Source organism: Nomascus leucogenys, chromosome 3 (genome assembly GCF_006542625.1).
Source record: "Nomascus leucogenys isolate Asia chromosome 3, Asia_NLE_v1, whole genome shotgun sequence".
Lineage (NCBI taxonomy): Eukaryota > Metazoa > Chordata > Mammalia > Primates > Hylobatidae > Nomascus > Nomascus leucogenys.
In genome coordinates this window covers 56,552,513-56,567,960 of record NC_044383.1, presented here as the reverse complement: position 1 = coordinate 56,567,960, position 15,448 = coordinate 56,552,513, and the positions used below count along the sequence as shown (strand labels likewise).

The following is a 15,448-nucleotide window of genomic DNA, read 5'->3' as shown; positions in this document are numbered from 1 at the left end:
ATTTAAAAAATGACTTTAGGCTGGGCACGGTGGCTCACGCCTGTAATCCCAGCACTTTGGGAGGCAGAGGTGGGTGGATCACCTGAGGTCGGGAATTCGAGACCAGCCTGACCAACATGGAGAAACCCTATCTCTACTAAAAATATAAAACTAGCTGAGTGTGGTGGCGCATGCCTGTAATCTCAGCTACTCAAGAGGCTGAGGCAGGAGAATTGCTTGAACCCGGGAGGCGGAGGTTGCAGTGAGCGGAGATTGCACCACTGCCCTCCAGCCTGGCGATAGAGCGAGACTTCGTCTCAGATAAGTAGATAGATAGATAGATAGATAGATAGATAGATAGATAGATAGATAATGACTTTATTCTTTTTTCTTGTTATTTAGTGGATGGAAGCACAGTATATGCAGAGAGTGTGATTCTGACTACTGGGACATTTCTAAGAGGCATGATTGTAATTGGATTGGAGACGCATCCAGCAGGACGTTTAGGGGATCAGCCTTCTATAGGATTGGCTCAGACACTGGAGAAGTTAGGGTTTGTGGTGGGAAGGTTGAAGACTGGGACTCCACCCCGAATTGCCAAAGAGTCCATTAATTTCAGTATTCTAAACAAGCATACACCGGACGATCCATCCATACCATTCAGCTTTACCAATGAGACAGTATGGATTAAGGTAAGATACTTTATGAAAACCTGGCTTACAGCTGGTATTGGCTATTCACAGCAGGAAGCACTGTAACTTTTTTTTTTTTTTTTTTTTTGGCAGCAGTTCACTTTATAGCACTATTGCTTATAGTGCAAAGAAGTGATTTTTTTTTTTTTCTTTTTTTGAGATAAGGTCTCACCTTGTCACCCAGGCTGGAGTGCAGTGGTACAATTATGGGTCACTACAGCCTTGACCTCCTGGGCTCAAGTGATCCTCCCACCTCAACCCCCTCGAGTAGCTGAGACCATAGGCATGAGCCATTGTGCCTGGCTTTTTAAAATTTTTTTGAGAAATGGGGTTTCACTATGTTACCCAGGCTGGTCTCGAACTCTTGGGCTCAAAGGATCCACCCCGCCTTGCCCTCCCAAAGTGCTGGGATTGCAGGTGTAAACCACCGAACCCAGCCAAAGAAGTAATCCTTTTTTTTTTTGAGATGGAGACTTGCTCTGTCACCCAGACTGTAGAGCAGTGGCACGATCTCAGCTCACTGCAACCTCTGCCTCCTGGGTTCAAGCAGTTCTTCTGCCTCAGCCTCCCAAGTATACAGGGGCTCGCCACCACACCTGGCTATTTTTATATTTTTAATAGAAACAGGGTTTCACCATGTTGGCCAGGCTGGTCTCGAACTCCTGACCTCGTGATCCACCCATTTCAGCCTCTCAAAGTGCTGGGATTATAGGCGTCAGCCACTGCACTGAGCCTAAATAAGTAATCTCTAAAAGGGGTTAGCTAACTTGGCTAACTGGGTATTTCCCCATAAATCGTAAATTTCTTTTTTTTTTTTTTTTTTTTTTTTTTTTTTTTTGAGACAGTCTCACTCTGTCCTCTGTCACCCTGCTGGAGTGCGATGGCAAAATCTTGGCACACTGCAACTTCCGCATCCTGGGTTCAAGCGATTCTCCCACCTCAGCCTCCCTAGTAGCTGGGATTGCAGGCACCCGCCATCATGCCTGGCTAATTTCTATAGTTTTGTAGAGATGGGGTTTCACCATGTTGGCCAGCCTGGTTTTGAACTCCTGACCTCAGGTGATCCACCTGCCTCAACCTCCCAAAGTGCTGGTGCTGGGATTACAGGTGTGAGCCACTGCACCTGACTTTTTTTTTTTTTTTTTCTTTTTTTGAGACGGAGTTTCGCCATTGTTGCCCAGGCTGGAGTGCAATGGCGCAATCTCGGCTCACTGCAACCTCCGCCTCCCGGGTTCAAGCAATTCTCCTGCCTCAGCCTCCTGAGTAGCTGGGATTACAGGCTCCTGCCACCACACTGGCTAATTTTTGTATTTTTAATAGAGACGGTGTTTCGCCATCTTGGCCAGGCTGGTCTCAAACTCCTTACCTTAGGTGATCCACCCTCCTCAGCCTCCCAAAGTGCTAGCATTACAGGCGTGAGCCACCGTGCCTGGCAAATCTTAAATTTCATTACTTTTATAACTTTACATATTTTGTAAATTAAGCTTTTATTTAAAAAATTTTTTTCATTTATTATTATTTTTAATAGAGACAAGGTCTCGCCATATTGCCCAGGCTGGTCTTGTCGTACTCCTGAGCTCAAGCCATCTGCCCACCTCAGCCTCTCAAAGTGCTGGGATTACAGGCATGAGCCACTGCGCCTGGTCAAATAGGCGTTTTTTGTTTTGTTTTGTTTTGCTTTTTGAGATGGAGATTCAGTCTTGTTGCCCAGCCTGTGGTGCAATGGCACGATTTCAGCTCACTGCAGCCTCCGCCCCCTGGGTTCAAGCAATTCTCCTGCCTCAGCCTCCCTAGTAGCTGGGATTACAGGTGCCCACCGCCATGCCCGGCTAATTTGTTTTTGTATTTTTAGTAGAGACAGGGTTTCACCATGTTGATCAGGCTGGTCTTGAACTCTTTTTTTTTTTTTTTTTGAGATGGCATTTCACTCTTGTTGCCCAGGCTGGAGTGCAACAGCGCGATCTCAGCTCACTGCAACGTCCGTCTCCCAGGTTCAAGCGATTCTCCTGCCTTGGCCTCTTGAGTAGCTGGGATTACAGGCGGTACCACCACACCTGACTAATTTTGTATTTTTAGTGGATAGGGTTTCTCCATGTTGGTCAGGCTGGTCACAAACTCCCGACCTCAGGTGATCCGCCTGCCTCAGCCACCCAAAGTGTTGGGATTACAGGCATGAGCCACCGCACCCAACTGGTCTTGACCTCAGGTGATCCACCTTCGGCCTCCCAAAATGCTGGGATTACAGGCGTGAGCCACCATGCCCGGCCTAAATTAAGCTTTTTGAAACAATATCAGGTGGTGCTGCTGGAAAGGCAGCCGCCCTCTTGCCCATCACACAACACATTTTTGTGGAGAACCTGACACTGGACCATTCTTAGACAACCTGCTTCTGGGGTGGGGTTTCAGACATAGCAGAGCAACTACCTCGCTGCGATTTATTGAAAGTTAACCCTCGGTTGGGTGCGGTGGCTCATGCCTGTAATCCCAACAGTTTGGGAGGCCGAGGTGGGTGGATCACTTGAGGTCAGGAGTTCAAGACCAGTCTGGCCAACATGGTGAAACTCCATCCCTACTAAAAATATATATAAAAAAAAAAATTAGCCAGGCTTGGTGGCTCATGCCTGTAATCCCAGCTACTCAGGAGGCTGAGGCAGGAAAATTGCTCGAACCTGGGAGGCAGAGGTTGCAGTTAGCTGTGATTGTGCCACGGCACTCCAGCCTCCAGCCTGGGCAACAGAGCAAGACTCCATCTCAAAAAAAAAAAAAAAAAGAAAAAGTTAACCCTCAACACATACAAATAATTTTATTTTAAAAAGACAGAGAAAAACAAAAAGAAAAAGTAAGCAACATCAAGAAAAAGTTGTAAGACTATTACAACAAACTCTTGTTAACCATTGAAAGTCACTCATTGTTAATATTTTACCATATTTATCTCTATAGGTATATCAATTTATGTCCATATTTACTGTGTAAGATGGTAATATACACATTTATTCTTATTCTTTTTTTTCTGGAATATTTGGGAGTAAATTGCAGAGATGATGAGCTCTTACCTTAAGCCTATATCTCAACTAAGCACAGAGACATCCTTTTATATAACCCTTACGCAATGATGAATTCAGAGTACGATGCAGGGACAATAAAATTTAATTTTTTTTTTTTTTTTTGAGGCGGAGTCTCACACTATCCACCAGGCTGGAGTGCAGTGGTGCAATCTCGGCTTACTGCAATCTCGCCTTCTGGGTTCAATCAGTTCTCATGCCTCAGCCTCCTCAGTAGCCGGGATTACAGGCACCCGCTGACACACCTGACTAATTTTTGTATTTTTAGTAGAGACAGGATTTCACCATGTTGGGAAGGCTGGTTTTGAACTCCTGTTCTCAAATGGTCTGCCCGCCTTGGCCTCCCAAAGGGTTAGGATTACACACATGAGCCACTGCGCCTGACCAAAAAATTTTTTTAAAGACGGAAAAGAGTCCGGGCGTAGTGGCCCATGCCTGTAATCCTAGCACTTTGGGAGGCCGAGGCAGGTGGATCATTTGAGGTCAGGAGTTCAAGACCAGCCTGGCCAATATGGTGAAACCCCACCTCTACTAAAAATACAAAAATTAGCTGGGCATGGTGGCATGCGCCTGTAATCCCAGCTGCCCAGGAGGCTGAAGCATAAGAATCGCTTGAACCAGGGATGGGGAGGTTGCAGTGAGCCGAGATTGTGCCACTGCACTCCAGCCTGGGCAACAGCAAGACTATGTCTAAAAAAAAAAAAAAAAAAAAAGAAATTCAGAGAATTTAACGCTGATACAGTGCTATCATCTAACATAAAGTCCGTAGTCACATTTTGCTAATTGTTAAATATTGTCCAAAGCAGCTTTTTTTTTTTTTTTTTTTTTAAGATAGGATCTCACTGTGTTGCCCAGGCTGGAGTGCAGTGGTGCAATCTCAGCTCACTGTAGCCTCTGTCTCCCAGGCTTGGATGATCCTTCCACCTCAGCCTCCCAAGTAGCCGCGACCACAGGTGCTCACCACCATGCCTGGCTACTTTTTGTATTTTTTGTAGAGATGAGTTTTTGCAGTGTCACCCAGGCTGGTCTCAAACTCATGGACCGAAGGGATCTGCCTGCCTTGGGCCCCCAAAGTGCTGGGATTATAAGTATGAGCCACCAAGCCTAGCCCAAAACAACCTTTTTATTCCCAATCTAGGGTCATGCATTGCGTTTAAGTGTCATTTCTCTTTAAAGTCTTTTATCTGGAACAGTTTGTCAATCTTTAATGATGCCGACATTTTTGAAGTGTAGAGGCCACTTTTACCTGTCTTTTGAGTTTTAAAAAAATGTGGCTTGGCGTGGTGGCTCACGCCTGTAATCCCAGCACTTTGGGAGGTCGAGGCAGGTGGATCACAAGATCAAAAGATTGAGACCATCGTGGCCAACATGGTGAAACCCCGTCTCTACTAAAAATACAAAAATTAGCTGGGCATAGTGGCATGCCCCTGTAGTCCCAGCTACTTGGGAGGCTGAGGCAGAATTGCTTGAACCCGGGAGGCGGAGGTTGCAGTGAGGAGAGATGATGCCACTGCACTCTAGCCTGGCAACAGAGCAAGACTCTGTCTCAAAAAAAAAAAAAAAAAAAGTATATTGTGTGTGTTTAAGATTGAGGATGAAGAATTGGCCAGGCACAGTGACTCTCACCTGTAATACCAGCACTTTGGGAGGCCAAGGTAGGAGGATCACTTAAGCCTAGGAGTTCAAGACCAGCCTGGGCAACATGAGACCCTGTCTGTACAAAAAAAAAAAGAACTGATGGTCTTAGTTTCTGGTGAGTGTTATCCTGATGCATGGCTTCAAATATTCTGTTACTTTGAGCAAGATACTTTTATATTTTTTTTATTTTTTATTTTTTGAGACGGAGTCTTGCACTGTCGCCCAGGCTGGAGTGCAGTGGCGCAATCTCGGCTCACTGCAAGCTCTGCCTCCCGGGTTCACGCCATTCTCCTGCCTCAGCCTCTCTGAGTAGCTGGGACTACAGGCGCCCGCCACCACGCCCGGCTAATTTTTTGTATTTTTAGGAGAGACGGGGTTTCACTGTGGTCTTGATCTCCTGACCTCGTGATCTGTCCGCCTCGGCCTCCCAAAGTGCTGGGATTACAAGCATGAGCCACTGCGCCCGGCCGAGCAAGATACTTTTATATATTTGCTTTGGTAGTATGCAAATTATGATAACCCTTTCTTTTTTTTTGAGACAGAGTCTCGCCCAGGCTGGAGTGCAATGGTAATGGCGCAAGCTCGGCTCACTGCAACCTCCACCCCCTGGGTTCAAGCGATTCTCCTGCCTCAGCCTCCCAAGTAGCTGGGATTACAGGCACCTGCCACCATGCCTGGCTAATTTTTTGTATTTTTTTAGTAGAGATGGAGTTTTACCATGTTGACCAGGCTGTTCTCAAACTCCTGACCTTAGGTGATCCACCCACCTTGGCCTCCCAAAGTGCTGGGATTACAGGCGTGAGCCACAGCGCCCAGCCCAAACAAAGCAAGGAGGAGTCCCTGGGTGGGCACAAAAACACCTTTTTTTTTTCGAGACGGAATCTCGCCCTGTCATCCAGGCTGGAATGCAATGGTGCAATCTCGGCTCACTGCAACCTCTGCCTCCCAGGTTCAAGCAATTCTTATGCTTTGGCTTCCCGAGTAGCTGGGATTGCAGGCACCCGCCACCATGCCCAGCTAATTTTTGTATTTTTAGTAGAGACAGGATTTCACCATGTTGACCAGGCTGATCTCAAACTTCGGACCTCGTGCTCCACCCATCTTGGCCTCCCAAAGTGTTGGTATTACAGGTGTGAGCCACTTGCGCTTGGCAATAACTTTTTTAAAAAAGTAACCATGGCCAGGCACGGTGGCTCACACCTGTAATCCCAGCACTTTGGGAGGCTGAGGCAGGTGGATCGCCTGAGGTCAAGAGTTCGAGACCAGCCTGGCTAACATAGTGAAACCCCGTCTCTACTGAAAATACAAAAATTAGTGGGGTGTAGTAGCGTGAACCTGTAATCCCAGCTACTCAGGAGACTGAGGTAGGCAGAATCGCTTAAACCCGGGAGGCAGAGGTTGCAGTGAGCTGAGATTGCACCATTGCACTCCAGCCTGGGTGACGGGGTGAGACTCCGTCTCAGAAAAAAAAAAAAAAAAAAGTAACCGCAAGACTAATATTATGCCCAGCAAAACAAAATTTCTGGGCTGGGCACAGTGGCTCACAGTGGCTGTCAGCACTTTGGAAGGCCAAGTTGGGAGGATTGCTTGAGGCCAGGAGATTGAGACCAGCCTAGGTAACATAGTGAGACCCTATCTCTACAAAAAATTTAAAAATTAGCCAGGCGTGGTGGCTTTCACTTGTAGTCCCAGCTACTGGGGAGGCTGAGGTAGGGGGATTGCTTGAGTCCAGAAATTGAGTGCTGCAATGAGCTATGATCAAGCCACTGCACTCCAGTCTAGGTGACAGAATGAGACCTTGTTTCTTAAAAAAAAAAAAAAAAAAAAAAAAAAAAAAAACATAATTTCCTAACATCATCTTGCACTCAGTATTCAGTTTTCTCTATTTGCCTCAAAAATGTTTTTTACAGTTGTTTTATTTGAACCAGGAACCTTATTGGTGATATGTTTTGTTGATGACTGTTGTGATACCTCAGTTTGGGTTTTCTTAGTTTAAAAGAGTTTAAACAGGAGACACACAGCAAAAGAAGTGCGGCATAGAGTAATTTATTGCAAAAGAAAAATAATATTTTAAAAGTTAGTTGCATAATAGTACACCCTGAGAGTGAGAATTCAGGGTGGACTGCTCATTAAGAATGAGAAAGCAAATACTGGCACTAAGGAGACTCCCTGTATGGGAGTTTTACATGCTTATTAATAGGCGGTAGAAAGAGTTGTTACTTGTAAGCATGTTCTAGGTGGTCTTCTGGGTGCACAAGTGTAGTACTTAGGCGTACATGCTTGTTCATATGTCCCATGTCTCATTAGCGTCTTAAACCTCCACCCACAGGTGTGTCTTTTACTATTAAAATGAGTAAAGGGTCAGTTTGAGGACAAGTAAAATCAAAGTTCACATGCTCTCTACAGGGCAAAGTCCCTACTGAAGATAGCATTGCTTGAATGAGCTCAATTACAATGCAAATACTGAGGTTTACTGTGCTAATTGTGTGGTCACCATGGTTGCTGCCTCCCGAGAACATGGTTACTTCTTTGACTACCTATCCTGCCTTAGTTTTATAACAGGCTCCCTCCTTTTTTTTCTCTTTTAAGCATTACATATGGAAGAAATTGAGTCATTTGTTCTCTAAAACTTCCCTCATTCTTTATTTGTCTGATCGTATCCCTCTGATGACTTAATCATGTTCCTCTAAACTATTTCCTTTAAACTACTGGTTATGGCCGGGCATGGTGACTCATGCCTGTAATCCCAGCAGTTTGGGAGGCAGAGGCAGGTGGATTACCTGAGGTCAGGAGTTTGAGACCAGCTTGGCCAACATGGTGAAACTCTGTGTCTACCAAAAATACAAAAATTAGCCGAACGTAGTGGTGCATGCCTGTGATCCCAGCTACTTGGGAGGCTGAGGCAGGAGAATCGCTTGAACCCGGGACACGGAGGTTGGAGTGAGCTGAGATCGTGCTACTCCCCTCCAGCCTGGGCAACGGAGTGAGACTCTGTCTCAAAAAATAAAAACATTAAAAAAAAATTAAACTGCTAGTTCGATTTAGAGCTTTGCTTAAATTTAACTTCATCTTTTGGGGTGTTTATTTTTGGCAAGAATACTTCATAAGTAATACTAGGCATTATGCACAAGTTTAGTGTCTATTAAAGTCAGTACATATCATGTGAAATTTATTGGATAAGAGAGAAACTAGTAGATAAGCAAATCAGTATTGCATCTGGTTACTATTTTTTAGCCAGAAGATCAGCTGCCATGTTACTTGACTCACACCAACCCTAAAGTGGATGAGATTGTCCTTAAGAACCTTCACCTTAATAGTCACGTTAAAGAAACCACAAGAGGACCTCGGTAAGGACAAAATGTCAGTGCTCAGTTACTTTAAGGAATGATGTCAATCCTGTTTTGTTCAAGTTTATTTAAATGTTCTATTCTAGATACTGTCCCTCCATTGAATCAAAAGTTTTGCGTTTTCCAAACCGTCTACATCAGGTTTGGTTGGAACCTGAAGGAATGGATTCTGACCTTATCTACCCACAAGGGTTATCTATGACGCTACCAGCTGAGTTACAAGAGAAAATGATCACATGCATCAGAGGCTTGGAGAAAGCTAAAGTGATTCAGCCAGGTAAAGAGGATCACAAGTGCACTTCAGTATAAGGTCAGCATTGTTTTAATGGTCAGTAAGGAGGCCTTGGCTTACAGTCGTTGTTGCTCAGAGCCTCAGAAGATGAAGCCCAACACCTATACCTTTTAAATAGTCTGTTTTTGTTTGTTTGTTTTGAGATGGAGTTTTGCTCTTGTTGCCCAGGATGGAGTGCAATGGTGCAATCTCGTCTCACCACAACCTCCCCCTGCCAGGTTCGTGATTCTCCTGCCTCAGCCTCCTGAGTAGCTGAGATTACAGGCATGCATCACCATGCCCGGCTAATTTTGTATTTTTAGTAGAGACAGGGTTTCTCCATGTTGGTCAGGCTGGTCTCAAACTCCCGACCTCAGGTGATCCACCCTCCTTGGCCCCCCAAAGTGCTGAGATTACAGGTGTGAGCCACTGCTCCTGACCTAAATAGTCTGTTTTTAAAGGGCATTTAAGGGTAATGTTTGCATCTCTACCTTGAGCAAATCTAGCTCTGTATTTACTTATTTAATATCTTTATTCTTTGGTCAGGCTACGGTGTTCAGTATGATTACTTAGATCCCCGTCAGATCACTCCTTCCCTGGAGACTCATTTGGTTCAACGACTCTTCTTTGCTGGACAGATCAATGGCACCACTGGTTATGAGGAAGCTGCAGCTCAAGTAAGTAGTTGTTAAGACGTTAATGTAAACTGAAAGGGACTATTTAACTGGTATTCCTCCTTTTAATGTCTGTTGTGTTAACTATATAGATCTTAGATACAATTCATTCTAATAGAAGACAATTTCTGTTTCAGGCTGTTTGGAGATGGCTTTTGTAGATAATAGGATTTTTTTTTTTTTGAGACAGAGTCTTGCTCTGTTGCCAGGCTGGAGTGCAGTGATATGATCTCCTGGGTTCAAGAGATCCTACTGCCTCAGCCCTCCCTAGTAGCTGGGACTGCAGGCATGCACCACAACACCCAGCTAATTTTTGCATTTTTAGTGGAGATATGGTTTCACTGTGTTGGCCAGGCTGGTCTCAAACTCCTGACCTCAGGTGATCTACCTGCCTTGGCTTCCCAAAGTGCTGGGATGACAGGTGTGAACCACCTTGCCCAGACAATAATAGGATTATTAAAACACTATGGCTTTATTACTCTTTTCTGAGCTCCTGTGTGATACCATATTTTGATTAGATGTATTGCTTCTGAAGTTTAAAATTTATTTTAATATACTTCATTAGAAATTATTATATTATTATTCCTTGTAAGTCAGAAATTATTTTATTTTTATTCGCAAGTGGGAAAAGGCTAGAGAAGTTTCACAGGTGGGTTTTAAAAAAAGATTAACCAAGACATGCACACGTATGTTTATTGCGGCACTATTCACAATAGCAAAGAGTTGGAACCAACCCAAATGTCCAACAACAATAGACTGGATTAAGAAAAGGTGGCACATATACACCATGGAATACTATGCAGCCATAAAAAATGATGAGTTCATGTCCTTTGTAGGGACATGGATGAAACTGGAAAACATCATTCTCAGTAAACTATCGCAAGGACAAAAAACCAAACACCGCATGTTCTCACTCATAGGTGGGAATTGAACAATGAGAACTCATGGACACAGGAAGGGGAACATCACACTCCGGGGACTATTGTGGGGTTGGGGGAGGGGGGAGGGACAGCATTAGGAGATATACCTAATGCTAAATGACGAGTTAATGGGTGCAGCACACCAACATGGCACATGTACACATATGTAACAAACCTGCACGTTGTGCACATGTACCCTAAAACCTAAAGTATAATAAAAAAAAATAAATAAATAAAAATAAAAAAAATAAAAAAAGATTAACCGGCTAGGCATGGTGGCTCACACCTGTAATCCTGGCACTTGGGGAGGCTGAGGAGAGAGAATTGCTTGAGCCAGGAGTTCGAGACCAGCCTGAGTAATGTAGTGAGACCCCCATCTCTACAAAAATATGTAAAAATTAGCCAGGTGTGATGGCATGTGCCTATAGTCCCAGCTACTTGGGAGGATGAGGTGGGAGGATTGCTTAAACTCAGGAAGTCGAGGCTGCAGTGAGCCAAGATTATGCCACTACACTCCAGCCTAGGTGACAGAGGAAGACCCTGTCTCCAGATAAAAAAAAGATTACTCACCTCAGAGTGCAGCTTATCAGGAAGATTAGATAGATATCTCTGAAAACAATGAATCATAGCCTTCTAAAGTGATATATTACCCATATTCTATTTCTGAATATGGATCACATTTTCTACCTCTATTATATCCCTTAGGGGCAATACTTGCTTTCTTCCCGTCCCATGCCATTGTTTCCGGGTAGTGTTCTGAATGGGATAGCCGTTTGTTTAGTTCATAATGGCCTTTTAAACATTTCAGTGCTCTTGTAGGGTGTGATAGCTGGAATCAATGCCAGTCTTCGGGTCAGTCGCAAGCCTCCCTTTGTGGTTAGCCGAACAGAAGGTTACATAGGAGTCTTGATTGATGACCTCACTACTCTGGGCACCAGTGAACCATACCGCATGTTTACCAGCCGAGTAGAATTCCGTTTGTCACTGCGCCCTGATAATGCTGACAGCCGGCTCACACTGCGAGGTAACTCTTTCCTGAGTCCTGCAATCCAGCCAGACATGGTGGCTCACACCTATAATCCAAGCAATTTGGGAGACCAAGGCAAGAGGATCACTTGAGGCCAGGAGTTTAAGACCAGCCTGGGCAACATAGTGAGACCCTGTCTCTACAAAAAAATTTGCTTTAAAAACCACACTTCTCATTATATTCTCTTTCTCCCTTCCCTAGGGTATAAAGACGCTGGCTGTGTGTCCCAACAACGATATGAAAGAGCTTGTTGGATGAAGTCTTCTTTAGAAGAAGGCATTTCTGTGTTGAAATCTATTGAGTTTTCGAGCTCTAAATGGAAAAACTTAATCCCAGAGGCTTCTATAAGTACTAGTAGAAGTCTGCCTGTCAGGTATGCATTTTTAATATAGACCTTTCTCACTATTTATAGAAAAATAAGATCATAAGATAATTTCAGAGAGACGTTACCTATGTGTTCCTACCTACACGTTTCAAATGAATGTAGCTTGTTTTTGGCTTCTTTTCAAAATCCTTTAGCTGTAACTCATCTGTTTTCTTTTCTTTTTTTTTTTTTTTTTTTTGAGACGGAGTCTCGCTCTTTCACACAGGCCAGACTGCAGTGGCGCGATCTCAGCTCACTGCAAGCTCCGCCTCCTGGGTTCGCGCCATTCTCCTGCCTCAGCCCCCCGAGTAGCTGGGACTACAGGCGCCTGCCACCACGCCCAGCTAATTTTTTGTATTTTTTAGTAGAGATGGGGTTTCACCGTGTTAGCCAGGATGGTCTCGATCTCCTGACCTCATGATCCACCTGCCTCGGCCTCCCAAAGTGCTGGGATTACAGGCGTGAGCCACTGCGCCCGACCTAACTCATCTGTTTTCTAAGTTTTAAAAAATATATGGCTGGTTGCAGTGGCTCACACCTATAATCCCAGCATTTTGGGAGGCCACGGCAGTCGGATCACTTGAGTTCAGGAGTTTGAGACCTGGCTGGCCAATGTGGCAAAATCCCATCTCTACTAAAAATACAAAAATTAGCCAGGCGTGGTAGTGCACACCTGTAATCCCAGCTACTTGGGAGGTTGAGGCAGGAGAATCACTTGAACCTGGGAGGCAGAGGTTGCAGTAAGCCAAGATCACGCCTCTGCACTCCAGCCTGGGTGACAGAGTGAGACTCTGTCTCAAAGAAAAGAAAAAATCACATATGTATATATTCTAAATTATTATTTTTATTTTTTGTGTGATTTCTTTGTGGCTCCCATTGAGTTCTTTTGGCTTTCATAAGATTTAGAAGGCTCAAACCAAGAAAAGTAGTTATCTGCTTTCTTTTCTAGGCTTGGAGCAATGTGGAATGATCTTATCTTGTCCATGAGCTATAGCAAGGAAACTCCTTTGTTTTTAGTTTTTTTTTTGAGACGGAGTTTCACTCTCGTTGCTCAGGCTGGAGTGCAATGGTGAGATCTCGGCTCACTGCAACCTCCCAGCTTCTGGGTTCAAGTGATTCTCCTGCCTCAGCCTCCCAAAGTGCTGGGATTACAGGCGTCAGCCACCGCGTCTGGCGGAAACTCCTTTGATAAATAAAGCAGAGTGTTATAAATTCTCTGGACTTACTTGAAGAGTCCCTTGCTACATCTTAGGGTTTTTTGTCCTTTTCTGTCCATCATTCTAGTTATATGGCCTCTGAGTCTAAAATACATTAATATAGAGCATTTTTGCTCCAGAGATATATTCCTAAGGATCTTACATAATTCGAAATCTATATATTTTACCCTTGATTTTTCCTATTTGAAAAAATTTAAACTAATTAGAATAAGAGAATATCCCCAGAAGGCATAGATCTGCAATCATTGTAGCTTAGAAGTACATTATGCACATTATGGTGGCATTGATCATGGGGCTGTGCCTCCAGTATATTTTCCCCCCTTTTAAATCCCCATTTTCCTTATGATTTTTTTTTCAACTTAAAGATATAACCATTTTAATGTTCTTCATTATCTCTAATCTTTCCAAGTGTTCCTTCCTTAATTGCAATCTGGCATATGTCCTTGTTTGGATTTTGTTTCATCAGGATGTTTTATCTTTTCTAACTTCTGTTCCTGAGTTTTCAGTGTTTTTTTTTGTTTTGTTTCTTTGAGATGGAGTCTCGCTCTGTCACCCAGGCTGGAGTGCAGTGGCACGATCTCGGCTCACTGCAACCTCTGCCTCCCAGGTTCATGCGATTCTCCTGCCTCAGCCTCCCAAGTAGTTGGGATTACAGGCACCTGCCACCACACTTGTCTAATTTTTTTTTTTTTTTTTTTTTGAGATGAAGTCTCTGTCAGGAGTGCAATGGCATGATCTCGGCTCACCGCAACCTCCGCCTCCCGGGTTCAAGCAATTCTCCTGCCTCAGCCTCCTGAATAGCTAGGATTACAGGCGTGCACCATCACACCCGGCTAATTTTTGTATTTTTAGTAGAGATAGGGTTTCACCATGTTGGCCAGGCTGGTCTTGAACTCTTGACCTCAAGTGATCCACCTGCCTTGGCCTCTCAAAGTGCTGGGATTACAGGCATGAGCCACCATTCCTGGCCCAAGTTTTTATTTTCATGAGGGTTTCCCAAAGCACTAGCACCAGCAATGAAACAGATTTTTAATAATAGTAACAGCAGGTTTTGGAGAATTTGCATAATCACCCTTCATATCGGGGATCTCATTCATAGAAATGACAGCCTTATTCACAAATAAGGATGGTGGATATCTTTGTCCATTCAGACTGCTATAACAAAACACCTTAGACTGGATAATTTATAAACAACAGTAATTTATTGCTGACAGTTTTGGAGACTGAAGTCCAAGATCAAGGCACCAGCAGATTAGGTGTCTGGTGAGGGCTTGCTGTTTGCTTCCAAGGTGCCTTCTTGCTGTGTTCTCACATAGCAAAAGGGCAAAAAGCTCCCCAACCCTCTTTTATAGGTGCACTAATCCCACTTATGAGCGCCAGAACCCTCATGCCCTAATCACCTCCTAAGGGCCCCACCTCTAAAAACTGTCATATTGAGTATTAGATTCCAACATATGAATTTAAGCGGGGGATACCACCAACATTCAGACTATAGCAGTGGATATATTTGTTTACCAGCTAACTGGCACCAGGAAATGGTTGTAGTGTAAGCAGTTTAAAATTGACTCATTTCTCCAGCTGTTTATTCATTTGTTTAAATTTAGGAGGGTTCACATTATTTCAAAAGTAGGACAAAGAATTTATAACAGGCCAGGCATAGTGGCTCATGCCTGTAATCCCATTGTTTTGGGAGGCTGAGGTGGGCGGATCACTTGAGGCCAGAAGTCAAGACCAGACATGGCAAAACCCTGTCTCTACTAAAAATACAAAAATTAGCCAGGCATGGTGGAGCACACTTGTAATCCCAGCTATTCAAGAGGCTGAGGGAGGAGAATCACTTGAACCTAGAAGGCAGAAGTTGCAGTGAGCCGAAATCACACCACTGCGCTCCAGCCTGCATGACACAGCAAGTCTCTGTAACAAAAAAAAAAAAAAAAAAAAAAAAAAAAAAAAAAAATTTATATAACACTATGCTTTCTTTTTCTTTTTTTGAGACGGAGTCTTGCTGTCGCCCAGGCTGGAGTGCAGTGGCGCAATTTCAGCTCACTGCAGGCTCCACTCCCCGGGGTTCACGCCATTCTCCTGCCTCAGCCTCCCGAGTAGCTGGGACTACAGGCGCCCGCCACCTCGCCCAGCTAATTTTTTGTGTTTTTAGTAGAGACGGGGTTTCACCATGTTAGCCAGGATGGTCTCAATCACCTGACCTCGTGACCCGCCTGCCTCAGCCTCCCAAAGTTCTGGGATTACAGGCGTGAGC

At 44.3% G+C, this 15,448-nt stretch overlaps 1 protein-coding gene across 2 annotated transcripts in view; it reads left to right on the top strand.

The window, feature by feature from the left end:
• MTO1 (mitochondrial tRNA translation optimization 1) overlaps positions 1-15,448 on the top strand; it is a 42,483-nt gene that overhangs the window by 11,148 nt on the left and 15,887 nt on the right. The window contains exons 4-10 of one of the 2 annotated variants that reach the window (XM_030809327.1): positions 382-671; positions 8,606-8,718; positions 8,805-8,995; positions 9,154-9,228; positions 9,536-9,666; positions 11,403-11,607; positions 11,812-11,983. In XM_030809327.1, coding sequence (XP_030665187.1) covers positions 382-671; positions 8,606-8,718; positions 8,805-8,995; positions 9,154-9,228; positions 9,536-9,666; positions 11,403-11,607; positions 11,812-11,983 — 1,177 coding nt within the window. The remainder of the gene's footprint in view (positions 1-381; positions 672-8,605; positions 8,719-8,804; positions 8,996-9,153; positions 9,229-9,535; positions 9,667-11,402; positions 11,608-11,811; positions 11,984-15,448) is intronic. The other variant, XM_030809328.1, reaches the window with a different exon arrangement.